Raw genomic sequence first — 20,762 nt, 5'->3', positions numbered from 1 at the left:
GCTGAATTACATCTCATTATCTGGATATTCCACATTTTATTTATCCATTTATCAATAAATAGATATTTGGGATATTTCTCCTTTTGGGCCATTACAGCTTGCTTTCTATATTTTTTTATACCCTATAGGTAGTTGTTTTTTTTGCCTTCCTTTTTGGCATGCATGTATAGTTTATATGTATATGATATTTATGTATTGCTTATACTTTTGTAAGTATTCAGAGGAATTTTTAGCCTTGTTGCTGATAACATGTCCCATGTTTTATTGCATTTTAATTTGTATTCCCTAAGTTTAATTAGTATTCTTAATGTTTTTCAGTTGAATTTATAAAGCATATCATAAGGGGAACTGGAGTGACTATCTTCCTGCTGTTTTTGTCATTGTTTTGGATCTGGGAAAAAATGCTTGGATTATAAATGGGATTGCTTCACAGCAAAAGATACATTTCTATTTTCACCCTTTTCAGAGCATTCTGCTAAGTGATGAATCCAGCGAGGCTGATTCTCAGAGTGAAGATGGTGATGAAGAAGAACTCAATCTTAGCAGAGAAGAACTTCACAACATGCTTCGACTACACAAATATAAGAAACTTCATCAAAATAAGTATAGTAAAGACAAGGAGGTAAGAGTTTCAGGAGAAACACTTCAAACTGAGTATTCACCCTCTGCTTTATAGTCATTAAAGTTACATCATTTTGGCTGAGCGTGGTGGCTCACACCTATAATCCCAGCACTTTGGGAGGTCGAGGTGGGTGGATCATGAGGTCAAGAAATTGAAACCATCCCGGCCAACATGGTGAAACCCCCTGTCTACTAAAAATACAAAAATTAGCTGGGTATGGTGGCGTGCGCCTGTAGTCCCAGCTACTCAGGAGGCTGAGGTAGGAGAATCGCTTGAACCCAGAGGCAGAAGTTGCAGTGAGTCGAGATCAAGCCACTGCACTCCAGCCTGGGGACAGAGCGAGACTCCGTCTCAAAAAAAAAAAAAAAGATACATCATTTTATGGAGCTGGAAATCATTATCCTCAGCAGGGAGTGTAAGTGGGAGCTGAACAATGAGAACACATGGACACAGGGAGGGGAACAAGACACACTGGGGCCTGGGCAGGTGGGTGCAGGAGGAGGGAGAGCATCAGGAAAAATAACTAATGCTTGCTGGGCTTAATACTTAGGTGATGGGTTGATAGGTGCAGCAAACCACATGGCACATGTTTACCCGTGTAGCAAACCTGCACATCTTGCACATGTACCCTGGAACTTAAAATTCCTGACTGGGTGCGGTGGCTCACGCCTGTAATCCCAGCACTTTGGGAGGCTGAAGTGGGCAGATCACTTGAGGTCAGGAGTTGGAGCCCAGCCCAGCCAACTTGGTGAAACTCCATCTCTACTAAAAATACAAAAAGTTGGCCGGGCGCAGTGACTCACGCCTGTAATCCCAGCACTTTGGGAGGCCCAGGCAGGTGAATCATCTGAGGTCAGGAGTTCGAGACCAGCCTGACAAACATGGGGAAACCCTGTCTCTACTAAAAATACAAAATTAGCTGGGCGTGGTGGTGCATGCCTGTAATCCCAGCTACTCAGGAGGCTGAGGCAGGAGAATCGCTTGAACCCAGGAGGTGGAGGTTGCGGTGAGCCGAGATTGCGCCACTGCACTCTTGGCTGGGTGACAGAGCGAGACTTCATCTCAAAAAAAAAAAAAAAATAAATTTTCCAAAATTCTCTGGAATCAATAAAATTGAACTACTAATACTTCAGATGTACTGGACTAAAAGATATGTTCTTCAAAAAAAAAGATACATCATTTTAACTTTAGGTAGCAGTGGAACAGCTTTATTGAGATGTAATTCACATAACAAAACTTCAGCCTTATATAGTGTGCATTTCAGTGTGTTTTTAATATATTCATAGTTGGGTTACTATCATTACTGCCTAATTCCTGAACATTTACATCACCTCATAAAGAAACTGCATGCCTCTGAGCTGTTGCCCCTCATTCTATCTGTCCCTCAGTCTAGGCAGCCACCAGTCCACTCTGTTCCTTTTTTCTTTTTTTTGGACAGAGTCTCGCTCTGTTGCCCAGGCTGGAGTGCAGTGGCGCAATCTTGGCTCACTGCATCCTCTGCCTCCCAGAGTCAAGCGATTCTCCTGCTCAGCCTGCCGAGTAGCTGAGATTACAGGCGTGCGCCACCACACCCGGCTTTTTTTTTTTGCATTTTTAGTAAAGACGGGTTTTCACCATGTTGGCCAGGTCGGTCTCGAACTCCTGACCTCAGGTTATCCTCCTGCCTTAGCCTACCAAAGTGCTGGGATTACAGGCGTGAGCCACCATCCCCAGCCCAATCCGCTCTGTTTCTATAAATGTGCCCATTCTAGACATTTCATACAAATGGAATCATGCAACATGTTGCTGTGTCCAGCTTCTCTCACTTAATGTCATATTTTCAAGATTGATTAATGTAGCATGTATCAGCATTTCGTTTCTTTTTTTGCAAATATTCGTTGTATTTGTACCTTATTTTATATATGCATTATCCAGTTCATGAACTATGATTAGCATATTTCTACTTTTTGGCTATTTTGAATAATGATGATATGAAGATTTGTGTGGATGTGTTTTTATTTCTCTTCATTATATACTTAACAGAAATTGCTGGGTCATATGGAAACTCCTTGTTTAGCCTTTTGAGGAATTGCCAGAATGCTTACATTCTAGTGTTGCTTATTCATGCAGTTGCTCTTTGGGAGTAGTGTTTCTGTCTTAGAAAGCTCTTCATACACTAACAATAAAATGATGATAGTTTTGAGTGACAACTATTTGAACGCCGTTACCAAAGCCTTCTGACTATTTCTTTCTTTTTTATTTTTTGAGATTGAGTTTCACTCTTGTTGCCCAGGCTCGAGTGCAATGGTGCAATCTCGGCTCACTGCCACCTCCGCATTCTGAGTTCAAGCAATGCTCCTGCCTCAGTCTCCCAAGTAGCTGGGATTATAGGCATGCGCCACCACGCCCGGCTAGTTTTGTATTTTTAGTAGAGATAGAGTTTTTCAATGTTCGTCAGGCTGGTCTCAGACTCAGGTGATCCACCCGCCTCGGCCTCCCAAAGTGCTGGGATTACAGGGGTGAGCCACCCTGCCCAGCCGCCTTCTGACTATTTCTACAAGTGTGGAACGTTGTACATAATGAGCAGTAGTATATTTGAAGACGTAAGAATTTTCTAGCAATTAGTTAAGGTCCAAAGTTAGTTCAGAGAGATTGGAATAATATTCTGAACCTTATAAACCTGTAGAAGTGGTAAACACAGTATCTGACCATTTTGATGTAAAAAGTTCCTTCCTTCTTTTTTCTTTTTTTTTTTTTTTTTGAGACGGAGTCTCGCTCTTTCACCCAGGCTGGAGTGCAGTGGCGCGATCTCAGCTCACTGCAGGCTTCGCCCCCCAGGGTTCACGCCATTCTCCTACCTCAGCCTCCCTTGTAGCTGGGACTACAGGTGCCTGCCACCTCGCCCGGCTAATTTTTTGTATTTTTCGTAGAGACGGGGTTTCACCGTGTTAGCCAGGATGGTCTCGATCTCCTGACCTCGTGATCCGCCTGCCTCGGCCTCCCAAAGTGCTGGGATTACAGGCGTGAGCCACTGCGCCTGACCAAGTTCCTTCCTTCTGAAACTCCAGCACTAAGGGACTTGGCGCTCCAAGTATTTGCTTGTTTTTTATGTTTATTTTTTATTTATTTTTATTTTATTTTTTGAGATGGAAGCTCTGTCACCCAGACTGAAATGCAGTGGCATGATCTTGGCTCACCGCAACCTCTTCCTCCTGGGTTCAGGCAATTCTCCTGTCTTAGTCTCCCAAGTAGCTGAGACTACAGAAGCCCACCACCATGCCTGGCTAATTTTTTTTTTATTTTTAGTAGAGATGTGGTTCCATCATGTTGGCCAGGCTGGTCTTGACTTCCTGACCTCAAATAATTTGCCCACCTTGGCCTTCCGAAGTGCTGGTGTTACAGGCATGAGCCATGGCGCCCAGCTGAGCCACCATGCCTGGCCTGCTTATTTTTTAAATTCAAGTAAAACATACATATAGGAAAGTTCTCAGACTTTAAGTGTACAGCTCAGTGCATGCTAATTTAATTTTGATTTTTAACAGAGGACATTGTAATAGTTCCCCATGTTAATCTTCCAGTCTTATTTCAGTCCTCGGACAATTTATTTGGCTATAATCCAGGAAAAAGATTTAACAGTGGGCTACATAATTTTAATTTATATTTATGCATTAGTAATATGTGAGACAATATGAGATTTGGGGATTAAGTGAAATATTTGAAAGCATTTACTTATCACTTCCTGGATGGAAAGAGTTACATTATTCATATGTTAGAATTCTGGCAATGTAGGCACTATCTATAATAATAGCAGTCTTTCTTAGTGGGAGATGAAGAGAGGAAAGACTTGAAAGATTGAAGAATTGGGATGACTGGTGACTATTTGAAGCAGGCATATGACTAACAGAAAAGCAAGCATGAAGGGCCAGTTGCAGTGGCTCACACTTGTAATCCCAGCACTTTGGGAGGCTGAGGTGGGCTGACACCGAGGTGGGCTGACACCGAGATGGGCTGACCACAAGGTCAGGAGATCAAGACCATCCTGGCCAACGTGGTGAAACCCTGTCTCTACTAAAAATACAAAAATCAGCTGGGTGTGGTGGCGTGCGCTTATAATCCCAGCTACTTGGGAGGCTGAGGCACGAGAATCGCTTGAACCAAGGGGCGGAGGTTGCAGTGAGCCGAGATCACACTGCTGCACTCCAGCCTGGCGACAGAGCAAGACTGTGTCTCAACAAAAAAAAAAAAAAGCAAGCATGAGGAACTGTTGGTAATAGAAATATGGTTTATTTCTTGGTGGTGAATTTCCAAGGGGAGACATTTCTGCAAGGAATTAATTTCATGTCTTAGTATATGTCAGGTTTAAGTAAGTATTCTGTAGAAATTCAGAAGCATGAAGAGTTTTGCTTTCTTAAATTATTTTCAGTGACCTGTTACGTGTATAGGAGTTGAACTCATTTTGTTTGAAGTTAAGGAAGTGATTCCCTTTGATATACTAGATGTTACTGATCTCTTTGTGGGAAGAATACTGTATTTAGGAGCCATGATTTCCTCTGGCTTAGTTTTCTGTAGTAGAGATAATTTGAAAGCTGTACTATAGAAAACCGGCCCATCATGGTTTTTGCCTGCTTCAGTTGCAGCAATATCAGTACTACAGTGCAGGCCTGCTCTCCACATATGACCCTTTCTATGAGCAACAACGGCATCTACTTGGACCCAAGAAAAAGAAATTTAAGGAGGAAAAGAAACTTAAAGGTGAGCATGTTGAACTGCCTTCCACGTATATTCATTCTTAGTTTCAGAATTGCATGTGGCCTACTGGTGCATTTGGACTTTATATATAGTCCATATGTAGAAATTTGCTTTATCTGAAAAACTCTCCTTTCTAATTAGTAGCAAGTACAATTTTCCCTTTGGTATCCATGGGTGATTGGATTCTGGACCCCTGGCAGATACCAAAATCCACAGATGCTCAAGTTCTTTATATAAAATGGTATAGTATTTGCATATGAGCTGTGCACATCCTCTCGTATACTTTAAGTCATCTCTGGATTATTTATAATACCTAATACAATGTAAATGCTATGTAAATACTTGTTACCCTATATTGTTTAGAGAATAATGACCAAAAACAGTTTGTACATATTCAGTACAGCTGCTACAACCATTCTTTTTTTTTGTTTTCCTGAATATTTTTGATCCTCAGTTGTTTGAATCTATGATGTGGAACCCACAGATAGGAAGGATAGACTATATTATTAACCTTAATTCATATTTGGCTTATAGTCTTTAGTTCTAGAATTGGAAAGACAGATTCCTAGCTAAAGGTTTAGGCAAAATTATTATTCCATTTTTCTTATACACACTCTACAAATATTGCAAATGTTCTGGGATAGGAAGTCGGTTATGCACAGAGAAGTAAGAAAAGTAACCCAAAGTGTTTGGAATAAGTTATCATTGTTGCTGTCTGAGGTGATTTAAAATAGATCACCTCCTGATGATCTTCTGTAGTGTTTGTTTGCATGTTTGCCAGGAAATGTCCTTTCCTCTCTTACTGAGCTCTCAGCAGCTGGATATCAGGAAGGAAACTGAAAGAGAAAGTTTTAAACTATCTTTGTGAGGCAAATTTTATTCCCCTGAAAGTATTAATTTCTTTTTTTTTTTTTTTTTTTTTTGAGATGGAGTCTCGCTCTGTCACCCAGGCTGGAGTGCAGTGGCACAATCTCAGCTCACTGCAACCTCCACCTCCTGAGTCCAAGCAATTCTCATGCCTCAGCCTCCCGAGTAGCTGGGATTACAGGTGCAGGCCACTATACCTGGCTAATTTTTGTATTTTTAGTAGAGATGGGGTTTCATCATGTTGGCCAGGCTGGTCTTGAACTCCTGACCTCAGGTGATCGATCGCCTGCCTTGGCCTCTCAAAGTGCTGGGGTTACTGGCGTGAGCCCTCGCACCTGGCTTGAAGGCATGAATTGTACTCAAAAAGGCTCCTTTTAGTCTTCCCTTCTTTCTCTATTATCTTTATTAGTGTTTTCTCACCCTCCACACCCTTCCTCCAACCTGAATTAAGGTTTTGTTTCATGTATTTTTGTCTTGCAAGTCTTAGTGACATATCAATGTCTTTTTCTTCTCTTTTATTTTTCTTCATCCACCTTATAGGTATACTTTTTTCTTATTTTCCCCACACTGCATAGACGTATAGCCACTTTATATTGCCACCAAGTAGAAATAAGTTTCCTTCCTTTGACTATTACTTGAGTCTGTGATACCTCAGACACTTCCTTACCTATTAGGTTCAAAAGAAATTTGGTTCTTGCCACACGCCTGTAGTCCCAGCTACTCGGGAGGCTGAGGCGGGAGAATTGCTTGAACCTGGGAGGTGGAGGTTGCAGTGAGCCGAGATTGCACCATTGCACTCCAACCTGGGCGACAGGGTGAGACTCCGTCTCGGAAAAAAAAGAAATTTGGTTCTCGGGTTTTATTCTGTATTTCACTTTCTTATAAACAGAGTGAGTATCCAGTGTTCTTTTCCAGGTTAGTGAGATATCAATCAGTATGTTTCTTCTTCTCTTTTATTTTTCTTCCTCAAGGAATATTCATGGGTCTGAGTAGATAAAAGGATATGTGTTGTCAGTGTCAGGTGGAATAAGGAAAGAACCTTGCATGTTTTAAGTCGTGAGGTTGCTTTGTGACTATCTCCTGTGGAAGTGCAACCCTGTTGCATCTGTTTCTTTTGCAGCTAAGTTGAAAAAAGTGAAGAAAAAAAGACGAAGAGATGAAGAACTTTCCTCTGAAGAATCCCCTCGTCGCCATCACCACCAGACCAAAGTCTTTGCCAAGTTTTCTCACGATGCACCTCCCCCTGGCACTAAGAAAAAGCACTTATCCATTGAGCAGCTGAATGCTCGTCGCAGGAAAGTATGGCTCAGCATTGTGAAAAAGGAACTACCAAAGGTAAGTGAATGCCTCCAGGAGATGGAGATTGGGAGAGTGTTTTCTCTCCCCACCCACTAAAGAGGAACTCTGAGAGCTAGATACTTTCAGAGATAGGAATTCCGCAAAGAAACTAATCTGTTGGAATCAAGAAAATGCTGAGTAGTACTCTTTCAGTTAACAGTTTCTTCTAGAATGTGGTCAGAATTCACAAGACAATTAGTTATTGTGTGATGCTCTTTGGTCAAAAAATTGGAGGACAACTTCTTCAAGGAAAGAATGCAGTTTTCCTAAATATAGCAATAGATACTTGATAGCCAATTTATAGGTGATATTAGAAAAAATTAAAAAGAGGGCAGGCATGGTAGGTCACACCTGTAATCCCAGCACTTTGGGAGGCTGAGGTGGGTGGATCGCTTGAGCCCAGGAGTTTGAGACCAGTCTGGACAACATGGTGAAACCCCATCTCTACAAAAACTACAAAAATGAACTGGGCATAGTGGCACATGTTTGTAGCCCTACCTATGCAAGTGACTGAGGCAGGAGGATAGATTGAGCCCAGGAGGTTGAGGCTGCAGCGAGCTGAGATCGCACCACTGCACTCTAGTTTGTGTAACAGAATGTTTAACATAATAAATATTTATTTATTTTGTCTCAAAAATTAAATAAAAAGGAGTTGATATGTTTCTTAGAGAATTTACAAATGTTTGAATGTTGCTGAATAATCACAGGCACTAGAATAAAATGTGAACGAGTTAAAAGAGACATGTATAAGCATTTTTCCTCTTAATTCATTTGGTTTTGATAACATTTTATTTTCTTCTTCTTATTTTTGAGATGGAGTCTTGCTCTGTCGCCTGGGCTGGATTGCAGTGTCATCATCTCGACTCACTGCAACCTCCGCTTCCCAGGTTCAAACAATTCTCCTTTCTTAGCCTTCCAAGTAGCTGGGGCTACAGGCAGATGCCACCATGCCCAGCTAATTTTTGTATTTTGGTAGAGATGGGGTTTCACCATGTTGGCCAGGCTGGTCTCGAACTCTTGACCCCAGGTGATCTGCCTGACTCCGCCTCATAAAGTGCTGGGATTACAGATGTGCGCCACTGCGCCCAGCCAATAACATGTTATTTTGATATAATTTCAAAATTAATAGTTGCAAGCCAGATGCCATACGCAGCGTTTTTTTTTGTTTTTTTTTTTTTTTTAAAGAAGTTGCAATTAATAGTCCAAGGAATGTCTGTTTACCCTTAAGTGAGATTCACCAGTTGTTTACATATTATTCTTAAGGATGAATTGAGTGCAATCCTGATAGGAACAGGATATTTCATTATAAATTGGATTTTTTTTAGAAACTGGATATTTTATGAATTGAGAAAAGTTGATAATAAAGTCTATGTGATGAAGTCAGAATGTAGGAGTAGCTGGGGAAGAATTGGAAAATCCCTGCTAAACATTAGAACACACTACAAAACCTCTACAGTTAAAAAAGTGTGGTACTGGCACATGAATAGGCAAATAGATGAGTGGAATAAGCCGGTGGACTTATAAATTAGTAGTGCTGAGACAACTGGGTAGCAATTTTGTAAAAGATAAAACTAGATCTGCATCTTACACATATACTTCATATAGGTTAGTATGACAGTTTTTAAACTATAGAGGTTATAGTGTGTTTTAATTTTTTTTTTTTTTGAGATGGAGTCTCGCTCTCTTGCCCTGGCTGGAGTACAGTGGTGCAATCTTGGCTCACTGCAACCTCCGCCTCCTGGGTTCAAGCGATTCTCCCACTTCTGCCTCCCAAGTAGCTGAGTAGCTGGGACTACAGGTGCGCGCCATCACGCCCAGCTAATTTTTGTATTTTTAGTAGAGATGAGGTTTCGCCATGTTGGCCAGGCTGGTCTTGAACTCCTGACCTCAAGTGAGCTGCTCACCTCGGCTTTCCAAAGTGCTGGAATTATAGGTGTGAGCCACCATGCCCAGCCTGTTTTAATGTTTTGAGGATATTACCTTTGATCCCTTGGTATGGTGGTGTTTTGCTACTGTAAAATTAAAGTTTTTTTTTCCATAGCAGTTAATAAGTATTTCTGGAGACATACTTTATGCTTGAGCATTCTTTTTTTTTTGAGACGGAGTCTCACTGTCGCCCAGGCTGGGGTGCGATCTCGGCTCACTGCAAGCTCCGCCTCCCAGGTTCACGCCATTCTCCTCCTTCAGCTTCCGGAGTAGCTGGGACTACAGGCACCCGCCACGACACCCAGCTAATTTTTTTTGTATTTTTAGTAGAGACAGGGTTTCACCATATTAGCACGCCATTCTCCTCCTTCAGCCTCCGGAGTAGCTGGGACTACAGGCACCTGCCACGACACCTGGCTAATTTTTTTTTGTATTTTTAGTAGAGACAGGGTTTCACCGTATTAGCACGCCATTCTCCTCCTTCAGCCTCCGGAGTAGCTGGGACTACAGTCACCCGCCACAACACCCAGCTAATTTTTTTTGTATTTTTAGTAGAGACAGGGTTTCACCGTATTAGCCAGGCTGGTCTCGATCTGACCTCATTATCTGTGTGCCTCGGCCTACCAAAGTGCTGGGATTGCAGACGTGAGCCACTGCACCCAGCCTGTGCTTGGGCATTCTTGATGGGAAAGTTATGGGAAAACCTGCTTAGTACCTGATGAAGAGGCCTCAGATGGTGTCCTTTCAATGAAAGAAATGAGTTTTCATTTCTTTTTGAGATGGGATCTTGTTCTGTTGCCCAGGCTGGAGTGCAGTGGACTGGTGTTAGTTCACTTCAGCATTGATCTCCCAGGCTCAAGCAGTCCTCGCACCTCAGCCTCCTGAGTACTTGGGGCTACAGATGTGTGCCACCACACTGAGCTAATTCTGTTTATTTAATTTTTTTTTTTTTTTTTTTGAGATGGAGTTTCGGCTCTTGTCACCCAGGTTGGAGTACAATGGCACGATCTCGACTCACTGCAACCTCCACTTCCTGAGTTCAAGCAATTCTCCTGCCTCAGCCTCCCGGGTAGCTGGGATTACAGGCACCTGCCACCACACTCAGCTAATTTTTGTGTTTTTAGTAGAGACGGGGTTTCACCATGTTGACCAGGCTGGTCTTGAAGTCCTGACCTCAGGTGATCCAACCACCTCGGCCTCCCAAAGTGCTGGGATTACAGGTGTGAGCCACCATGCCCGGCCAAATTCTGTTTATTTTTTATAGAGACGAGGTCTCACTGTGTTGCCCAGGCTTGTCTCGAACTCCTGGACTCAAGTGATCCTCCTGCCTCAACCTCCCAAGTGCCAGGATTGCAGGTGTAAGCCACTGTGCCTGGCCAAGAAATGACTTTTTTTTTTTTTTTTTTTGAGACGGAGTTTTGCTCTTGTCGCCCAGGCTGGAGTGCAGTGGTGCGATCTCACTCAGCTCACTGCAGCCTTCGCCTCCTAAGTTCAAGTGATTCTCCTGCTTCAGCCTCCCAAGTAGCTAGGATTACAGGCATATGCCACCATGCCTGGCTAAGTTTTCTATTTTTAGTAGAAATGGGGTTTCACCACATTGGCCAGTCTGGTCTCAAACTCATGACCTCAAGTGATCCACCCGCCTCGGCCTCCCAAATTGCTGGGATTGCAGGCATGAACCACCACGCCTGGCCAAGAAATGACGTTTTAGTGGGAATATTTGAGGTTCCTGGCTTCAGAGTGACAATAGCTCTTTAATTAGTAAGAGTTTTTTTTATAAAAGGCTGATATATTCCGTTAAATTTGCTGTCGTACGTGCAAACATTAGAGAAGTGGCTTTCAGACCTTCTTTGTCACTTTGAACCCATTGTTTCTTTAGCATCAAGGAGAATGCTGTTCAGTACTGAAAGAGCCACCCAGCTCTGCCTCTTCGGCATCTTCTTCCATGTCAAATAAACATCATGGGGAGTCAGGTTTCTGTACTGACTTTTGTTTTTCCCCTTAGCTAGAGTGGAAAACACAAATAGCTGGATACTGGGTTGTGGGCTGCTGGGTTATTTTGTGTTAGGTCTTCCTTGGAGTTTAGTTTTAGAGAAGATTAGGCTTATGTGGTGGCAGAAACTGAGTGATAGTGACATCAGGTTTGCCTAGGCTGGAGGTGGGGCTAGAATCACAACTTAGGAGACTAGTTTATCTTTTCTCCTAATGATTCCTGTATCTGGGTGCCCTGTTCTCCCAGCCTTGCAGATTGGCCCTGGTAAGCAACATGTGTTTAATCAGGATGGTGCTAAGTTTTAGGTATTTTAATATTTTTCTAGTCCACTTCAAGCCTTACGTGTAACTTAACATCTTCCCAAAAGTATACAGAAGACTATTTAAGGCATCCACAACGCTGACTTATTCTTCTTGAATGCCTGTTTGATAGTTTTATGTATGGTATTGAGACGATGCCTTATAGAAGTAATGTATCTTGCTTGGCTTGACATTTTCTAACCCTCTAGGAATTGAATAAAAGACTGTGCATTCTACATAGTCTTAGTTCAAAAATGAATCCTAAATGAAATATTGTTTTTTAAATATTTTAGGCAAATAAGCAGAAAGCTTCAGCTCGTAACCTGTTTCTCACCAATAGCCGAAAGGTAAAATTGTAGTTTTGTGTTTTCCATTTCATGTTTTGCTGGAATATATTCTCCTTCTTTGGGGTCCATCTTGCTGCTCTTGTCTGTTGTAACCTGTTGATCATGAATCCAATAGTTCGTAAGAGAGTTTCTGAATGTTCTCAAGCTGTTTATTTTTTATTTATTTATTTATTTTTTGAGATGGAGTCTCAGCCGCCCAGGCTGGAGTGCAGTGGCAGTGATCTCGGCTCACTGCAACCACCGTCTCCCAGGTTCAAGCGATTCTCCCATCTCAGCCTCCCGAGTGGCTGGGATTACAGGCATCTGCCATCATGCCCTGTAATTTTTGTATTTTAGTAGAGACAGGGTTTCACCATGTTGGCCAGGCTGGTCTTGAACTCCTGACCTCAGGTGATCTGCCTGCCTTGGCCTCCCAAAGTGCTAGGATTACAGGCATGAGCCACTGCGCCCAGCCTCAATCTGTTTATTAAATAAAATTGTTCTTCCTCACATTTCTGGTATTTGAACCTTTTTGGATAAGACCATAGCCCACCCTGATTTCTTGAGCAGATCATGGAATCTCCGTCTTCAGTCTCGTCTAAGAAATAATGATATGAATACCTTCCCTTAGAGGAAACTAAAACAACTTCCTTTAAGAATTGTGAGGATCAGATTAGGCCATGTTATTAGTTGTGTTTCTCTGGGGTAGTCATTCAACTTCTGTGTTTCCTCATTTATAAATGAGGGTGACGGTAATGCCAATTTCATAGGATTTTTGTGAAGAGTAAATTAGTTTAATATATTTTTCAGTGGTGCTAAAGATATAATAAGCAATGATAGCTGTTGTTAATGTGTACAATAACATTTTGTAACTTCCAAGCACATCCCAGGTCCTTCTTCGTCATTATAATTTTTCATCTTCTAAGGTGATAGAAATCGGATAGATTTCTTATCCCTGATATTACCACAGGGTCTGGGCCTATGTCACAGTACTGTACAAGGACATTAATCAAGTTGCAGGAGAAAGAGATGTGGTCAAGGATGACAGTTTGTACTGAACAGATTGAAGAATGATGTGGTTTAGAGTCCGGGAAGAACCAGCCTCTGGTATGGGGTCCTTTCCGCTGTAATGCTGTTGTTGTTTTCAGCTTGCTCACCAGTGCATGAAGGAGGTGCGTCGAGCTGCCTTGCAGGCCCAGAAGAACTGTAAGGAAACCTTGCCTCGTGCCCGCCGCCTCACCAAGGAGATGCTTCTGTACTGGAAGAAATATGAGAAAGTGGAGAAGGAGCACCGCAAGAGAGCAGAGAAGGAAGCTTTGGAGCAGCGGAAGTTGGATGAGGAAATGCGGGAGGTAGGGCAAAAGCGTAACATTTTGAAAACTAATTACTACAGCCATTTGAAGAGATTGGTTTGCATTTTGAAAATTGTACATCTAACCAATGACACTGTCAATTTTTTTTTTTTTTTTTTTTTTGGTAGAGCTGCGGTTTCGCCATGTTGCCCAGGCTGGTCTCAAACTCCTGAGCTTCGAGTGATCCGCCTGCCATGGTCTCCTACCGTCAGAAATTTTTTTAAAGACTTAATTTTGAGGATGGTGATTTTAGACTAGTAAACCAATTCTGCGTTTAGTCTTTTGGTAAGGCCCTCCTCAGGTCTTTTTCTCTTTTCTTCTAAGCTGTCCTCTATTCTGGGCACTTATTCCTCAAGAAAAAGGAATGAACAAAAGAGAAAGAAAGTAGCTTTTAATTCATCTTGGTTGGTTTGTAGGTGCTGACTACAGTTTTGCTTTTTTTTGACAATAAGAAATAGTTGCCAAATTCAGGGCCAGATAGGGACAGTGGACAGTGAGCCCAGTTTTCTAAGACTTACCCTTCACCTACTGTACTGTTTTATTTATTTATTTTTTTTGAGATGAAGTTTCACTCTTGTCGCCCAGGCTGGAGTGCAGTGGCGTAATCTCGGCTCATTGCTACCTCTGCCGCCCAGATTCAAGCAACTCTGCCTCAGCCTCCCGAGTAGCTGGGACTGTAGGCACCCACCACCATGCCCAGCTGGTGAACCATAGGGTTTCACTATGTTGGCCAGGCTGGTTTCGAATTCCTGAGCTCAGATGATACGCCTGCCTCAGCCTCCCAAAATGTTGAGATTACAGGCATGAGCCACCACGCCCAGCCTACTTTACTGTTTTAACTTGCAGCCAGTACTGTTGCTAAACCTGATGCCAGCTGATGTAGGCTATGTATATTGCTGAGGGAAGCAAGAGGAGAGAATAAGAAGGCAAAGTCATTGTATTGCCATTGATAAACCAGCTGAGATGAATGGAAGGAGAGTTGAGATTTGAAGAAAGAAGGGAATTAGTGGATTGGATGATGTTTTCTTTCAGGTATATGTAGTAACTCGTGTCTAAGTGGAGCTTTGGAGCCTCTTCTGAGCTCTTGATCTTCCCTTATTTTATCATGACATCGAGAATGAAGATGGATTTTGCTCAGTTCTCTTAAGTCTCCTGGTTAATTTGTATATTTGCATGCAAGGTAATCATATTATCAAGTTAGTAAGCATTTGATGCTTTTGGGAACTCTTAACTCATAGAATTTAAAGTCATTTGAGAGTTAGCCACAGATCTTGAAGTTTTGCAGGCACCTTGGCCTATATTCTAGATTTGTGAGACCTAGATTCTTAGTTATGTTGATAGCTGATGGTTATGCTGACTTATGCATCTTTTTCGTTGAACTTTTGAAATAAAATTTTAACATATCCTTTCTGTTTTCTTAATCTACTTCGTTCATTTAATCATATGGTAGTTAACTTTTTTAAGGTTAAAGATGTTATTCTTGGCCGGGCGCGGTGGCTCACGTCTGTAATCTCAGCACTTTGGGAGGCCGAGGTGGGTGGATCACAAGGTCAGGAGTTCGACCAGCTTGGCCAACATGGTGAAACCCCCGTCTCTACTAAAAATACAAAAATTATCTGGGCATGGTGGCGGGCGCCTGTAGTCTCAGCTACTCAGGAGGCTGAGGCAGAGAATTGCTTGAACCCAGGAGGTGGAGGTTGCAGTGAGCCGAGATCGTGCCACTACACTCCAGCCTGGGCGACAGAGGAAGAATCCATCTCAAAAAAAAAAAAAAAAAGATGTTATTCTTTTTCTTAATTGTTTTACTTTAGAAAGTTTTCTTTAGGCTGAGTGTATTGGCTCATGCCCATAATCCTAGCAGAAAGGCAGAGGCAGGAGGATCGCTGGAATCCAGGAGTTCAAAACCAGTGTGGGCAACATAGTGATACTTCGTATCTATAAACAGTAGAAAAATTAGACAGATGCAGTGGCACGTGCCTATAGTCCCAGTTATTTTGGAGGCTGAGGTGAGAATATTGCTTGAGCCTGGAATGTTGAGGCTGCAGTGAGCTGTGTTCTTGCTACTCCCTCCAGCCTGGGTGACAGAGTAAGATACCATCTCTTCAGAAAAAAACAAAGATTTTCTTGATAGCACTTTAGGTTTGAAACATGAACATTCATTAAGACAAAAACTTAATTTTCTCTCACTCTCTTTCTCAAATTTTCTTCTATTTTGGATCTGACTCAAATGCTATAAAGCTTTAAAGAGACAGGATGATTTTACGTAGATTACTGCTTTATAAAATATACTTTCAGCCTTTTGGGTTTTTTTTTTTTTGCTGTATTCCCTATTTTATTGTTTTTCTTTTGGGAGAGTGGATCAAGGATAAATCAAGTATATTTTATGAATTTTGTTATGAAATAATTTAAAATAATGACTCTTGGACCAATAATGCTCTTTTTTGGAAAAAAAAAAAAAAAAGCAAACAAGGCTGGGTGTGGTGGCTCACGCTTGTAATCCCAGCACTTTGGGAGGCCAAGGTGGGCGGATCAAGAGGTCGGGAGATCGAGACCATCCTGGCTAACACAGTGAAACCCCGTCTCTACTGAAAATACAAAAAATTAGCTGGGTGTGGTGGCATACACCTGTAGTCCTAGCTACTCGGGAGGCTGAGACAGCAGAATCGCTTGAACCCGGGAGGTGGAGGTTGCAGTGAGCCGAGATTGCACCACTGCACTCCAGCCAGAGCGAGAGGGTGAGACTCCATCTCAAAAAAAGAAGAAAAAAGAAAAAAAACAAAATAATGAGTCTTTAATATGCTGCTTACACTGTGTTCTGTGTTCCATATGATTTGGTATTTTGGATTATGTTTTCATTTTATTGTTTATCTTAGGAATGATTTTATTTATTGACACAATGATTATTTTTCTTACCTGGTTATTTTAGAGTAGAGGCACTTAAAAAAGAAAAAAAGTGATATCTTACTCTGTCACCCAGGCTGGAGTGCAGTGGCATGATCTTGGCTCAGTGCATCAATCTCTTGGGCTCAAGCAGTCCTCCCGCCTCAGCCTCCAGTGTAGCTGGGACTGCAGGTACATGCCACCATGCCTGGCAAATTTTTGTATTTTTTGTAGAAACAAGGCTTTGCCATGTTGCCCAGTCTGGTCTCAAACTCCTGAGATCAAGCAGTCCACCTGAAAGGAACTTTTAATTTAGCCTTCTCACATTAAAAAAAAAAAAAAAAGTTTGCACGTGTATGTGTATTCAGTCTATATTCGTTTTTTGTAGCCATTATCACAGGTGAAATATAGGTGGTTGGGTTTTGTTTTGTTTTGAGACAGAGTCTTGCTCTGTCACCCAGTCTGAAGTGCAGTGGCGTGACCTTGGCTCACTGCAACCTTTCCTCCTGGGTTCAAGCGATTCTCCTGCCTCAGCCTCCTAAGTAGCTGGGATTACAGGCGCCTGCCACCACGCCCGGCTAATATTTGTATTTTTATCAGAGACGGGGTTTCTCCATGTTGACCAGGCTGATCTCGAACTCCTGACCTCAGGTGATCTGCCAGCCTTGGTCTCCCAAAGTGCTGGGATTAGAGGCATGAGCCACCATGCCTGGCCAAAAGATACAGATTGTGTTGGGGAGTATTTTGTTCCTTCCTATAGATTGTTTTGGGGAGTATTTTCTTCCTTCCATTAACCTGTTAATTTCATATACCTATTGTATTGGCTTTCAGAATAATTTATAGCTCTTTGTCAGTTATTTTGACTTCTGGTGGTAAGAGTTTTAGGGCCGGTGTAGTGGCTGGCCGGGTGCAGTGGCTCACACCTATAATCCCAACACGTTGTGAGGCTGAATGTGGGCGGATCACCTGAGGTCAGGAGTTGGAGACCAGCCTGGTCAATATGGTGAAACCCGTCTCTACTAAAAAAATACAACAGTACGGGCCGGGCGTGGTGGCTCACGCCTTTAATCCCAGCACTTTGGGAGGCTGAGGCGGGCGGATCATGAGGTCAGGAGATTGAGACCATCCTGGCTAACACAGTGAAACCCCATCTCTACTAAAAATACAAAAAATTAGCTGGGCATGTTGGCAGGCGCCTGTAGTCCCAGCTACTCAGGAGGCTGAGACAGGAGAATAGCATGAACCCAGGAGGCAGTGCTTGCAGTTAGCCAAGATCACGCCACTGCACTCCAGTCTGGGCGACAGAAGGAGACTCTGTCCCGCCCCCACCCCCGCCCTCAGGGGGGCTGAGGCAGGAGAATCACTTGAACCTGGCAGGCAGAGGTTACGGTGAGGCTGAGATCGTGCCATTGCACTCCAGCCTGGCCAACATAGTTAGACTTGTCTCAAAAAAAAAAAAAAAAAAAAGAAAAGTTTCTGACGTGTACATTTTCAAAAATAATAAAGCTATATAGACATGTATCCACCATCCAGGTTATAAAATGGAATATACTGTTTGAATTTAGTTGTTGTCTCAGTGCCACCATAGAAAAGTAATGTAAGAAAGAAATATTTTAGTCAGAAGCCTAATAGAGAAAAGATTCACAGCGTAAAGGAGAGCAAAACACTCGTTACTAGTAGATTATGAATGAAAGTTATTCATTGCGCCAGGTGTGGTGGCTCACGCCTGTAATCCCAGCACTTCGGGATGCCGAGGCCAGTGGATCACCTGAATTCGAGACCAGCCTGGCCAACATGGTGAAACCCTGTCTTTACTAGTAATACAAAAATTAGCCGAGTTTAGTGGTGCTCACCTGTAATCCCAGCTACTCTGGAGGCTGAGGTACGAGACTAGCTTGAACCCGGGAGGCGGAGGTTGCAGTTAGCCGAGATCGTGCCACTATACTCCAGCCCATGCGACCATGGGACTCTGTCTGAAAAAGAAAAAGAAATGTATTCATTGCTTTTAGTGCCACTGACTTGGCTAAATTAAAATTGTTTATCAGTGATGTTTACATTTTTAAAAGTAAACAATTGGTAAAGGAATTGTATGCAAATATAAGTGGTGAATTCTGGACTACTTCTTGGATATCATTGATAATTTGGCTCTGTTTTCACTTTTTTCCCTCTTTAGGCCAAGAGGCAACAGCGAAAACTCAACTTCTTAATTACCCAGACAGAGTTGTATGCCCATTTCATGAGTCGCAAACGAGATATGGGTCATGATGGTATCCAGGAAGAAATCCTAAGGAAACTAGAAGACAGTTCTACCCAGAGACAAATCGATATAGGTGGAGGAGTGGTAGTTAACATCACACAGGAAGATTATGGTGAGTCCTCAGTCAGGACTTAGAGGAAGGCTACCTCTTATTTTTTATATCTAAAGGTTATATACATTAATTCTTGCAAAATTTTTATTGATTCATAGGTAATTTACCAGAAAAGAGAGATTTATTGTACTGGAGTAGGGAAAGTGTGTTTCTATAACAGAAGTATAAGACCATTTATTAAAGAATTTGAATAGGAAGGGTTGTGGTTATATGATCTTGCAAGTTTGGGAATATTTTTGTTGTGATTTGTTAGTAGAAAAAACAGGTATTGTAATCAGAGTTCAGTAGAACTGAACTGTGTTTCAGCAGAGGAAAACATCTCTCACATAATAAGATTCTTGTTTATCTAAGCACGAGAAAGCAACTGTTCAGTTGTCTTTATGTGATCACAAGGAGAGGGAGGAATTGGGATGAAGTTTGAGAGGAATTTCACGGAGAATGCTGATTAAGATTGTGTTGAGCTAGAAATAGTAGAGATTGTAACTGCTTTATAGTATCTTGGAGTTTACATATGTCTGTATTTCTCCTGTTAAAATAGTTTCACCTATCATAAATATATTAAAATTTTGAATCCTGATTGTCTTGATTGTTGTAGCTTGGTATTATTTGGTAGAAGAAACCCCAATACTGAGAGGGAGTGCCGTGATGTTTTTTGTGAGCTTGCTTTGGCTACTGGAGACCGTGGCAGCCTTCCACCTCCATTGCATTTCCAGCTTCTTTCCTCTGAGAATTTAGCCTTTCTCTTCCCCCACCCTCTGTGAACCCAGGGATAAGTAGAATGAGGGAATCAGGGATCCACATATATTGGTGTTAATTGTATCTTAGAACAAGATCAGTTGATAAAGTGTGATAATCCATAAATTTTCCTTTTCAGATAGTAACCATTTTAAAGCCCAGGCCCTGAAGAATGCTGAAAATGCTTACCATATTCACCAAGCTCGGGTGAGTCTTCAGATAGAAAGATTTACTGTAATTGGCCCTGGAAATACCCCACAAGCCTTTACTTAGGTGGTCTTCCTTTAGTCTTAATCACATTTGCAATTAAAAGCATAGACTAGCTTGTGTATATGTGTGTGAGTAACTGTGTGTAGGGTGTGGAGCTGGGTCTCTTTCACTTTAGAATAGTAGGGATACTAGAAGAAAGGCAGAAAAATGAATATTCAGTTTTCTAGCTTCAGCAATGTGTTAATTTCAAGTTAGAACAGGTTGTATTTTTTTTTCTTTCTCTTGAGTAATCGTGGGCAATATAGTATGAAATGCGTCATAGATGTTTAATGAAAAAGACCATACTCACCTGGCGCGGTGGCTTACTCCTGTAATCCCAGCACTTTGGGAGGCTGAGGCGGGCGGATCACGAGGTCAGGAGATCGAGACCATCCTGGCTAATGATGTGAAACCCCATCTCTACTAAAATAGAAAAAATTAGCCAGGCGTGGTGGCGGGTGCCTGTAGTCCCAGCTACTCGGGAGGCTGAGGCAGGAGAATGGCCTGAACCCGGGAGGTGGAGGTTGCAGTGAGCCGAGATTGCGCCACTGCACTCCAGCCTGTGCGACAGAGCGAGACTCCATCTCAAAAAAAAAAAAAAAAAGAAAAAGACCACGCTCTTGGCTTGTTGAGAGAGCCACATCATGGTTTCAAAAAACTGCTACGTTATTTAATGCCTTCTTTCACTTAAGTAATAACTTGCTCTTTGTTATTTATTTATTCTTCTTTTTTTTTTTTGAGACAGGAGTCTTGCTTTGTCACCCTCCTGAGTAGCTGGGACTACAGGTGTGCACCACCATACCCAGCTAATTTTTTTTATTTTAGTAGAGCCGGGGTTTCACCATGTTGGCCAGGATGGTCTCGATCTCCTGACCTCATGATCCTTCCGCCTTGGCCTCCCAAAGTGCTGGGATTACAGGCATGAGCCACTGCGCCCGGCCCAAGCTCTTTGTTATGTATGATATAGTGATGTTTAACAAAATCAGAAAGAAACTACAATCAGGTTGAATTAAGTAAAAAATTTGCTGTTTTTAATATATTGCATAGGAGCCCCTATTGACATTGACATTGACAGAGC

At 42.2% G+C, this 20,762-nt stretch overlaps 1 protein-coding gene across 5 annotated transcripts in view; it reads left to right on the top strand.

Annotated features, from left to right (window-relative positions):
* INO80 (INO80 complex ATPase subunit) overlaps positions 1-20,762 on the top strand; it is a 139,118-nt gene that overhangs the window by 23,408 nt on the left and 94,948 nt on the right. For all 5 annotated transcript variants that reach the window (XM_055278754.2, XM_055278756.2, XM_063639095.1 and 2 more), the window contains 7 exons: positions 467-622; positions 5,233-5,353; positions 7,338-7,552; positions 12,067-12,120; positions 13,248-13,451; positions 18,505-18,700; positions 19,575-19,642. In XM_055278754.2, the coding sequence (XP_055134729.1) occupies positions 467-622; positions 5,233-5,353; positions 7,338-7,552; positions 12,067-12,120; positions 13,248-13,451; positions 18,505-18,700; positions 19,575-19,642 (1,014 nt within the window). The remainder of the gene's footprint in view (positions 1-466; positions 623-5,232; positions 5,354-7,337; positions 7,553-12,066; positions 12,121-13,247; positions 13,452-18,504; positions 18,701-19,574; positions 19,643-20,762) is intronic.

Source organism: Symphalangus syndactylus, chromosome 5 (genome assembly GCF_028878055.3).
Source record: "Symphalangus syndactylus isolate Jambi chromosome 5, NHGRI_mSymSyn1-v2.1_pri, whole genome shotgun sequence".
In the NCBI taxonomy this organism is placed as follows: domain Eukaryota; kingdom Metazoa; phylum Chordata; class Mammalia; order Primates; family Hylobatidae; genus Symphalangus; species Symphalangus syndactylus.
This window is presented reverse-complemented; position numbering and strand designations above follow the sequence as displayed.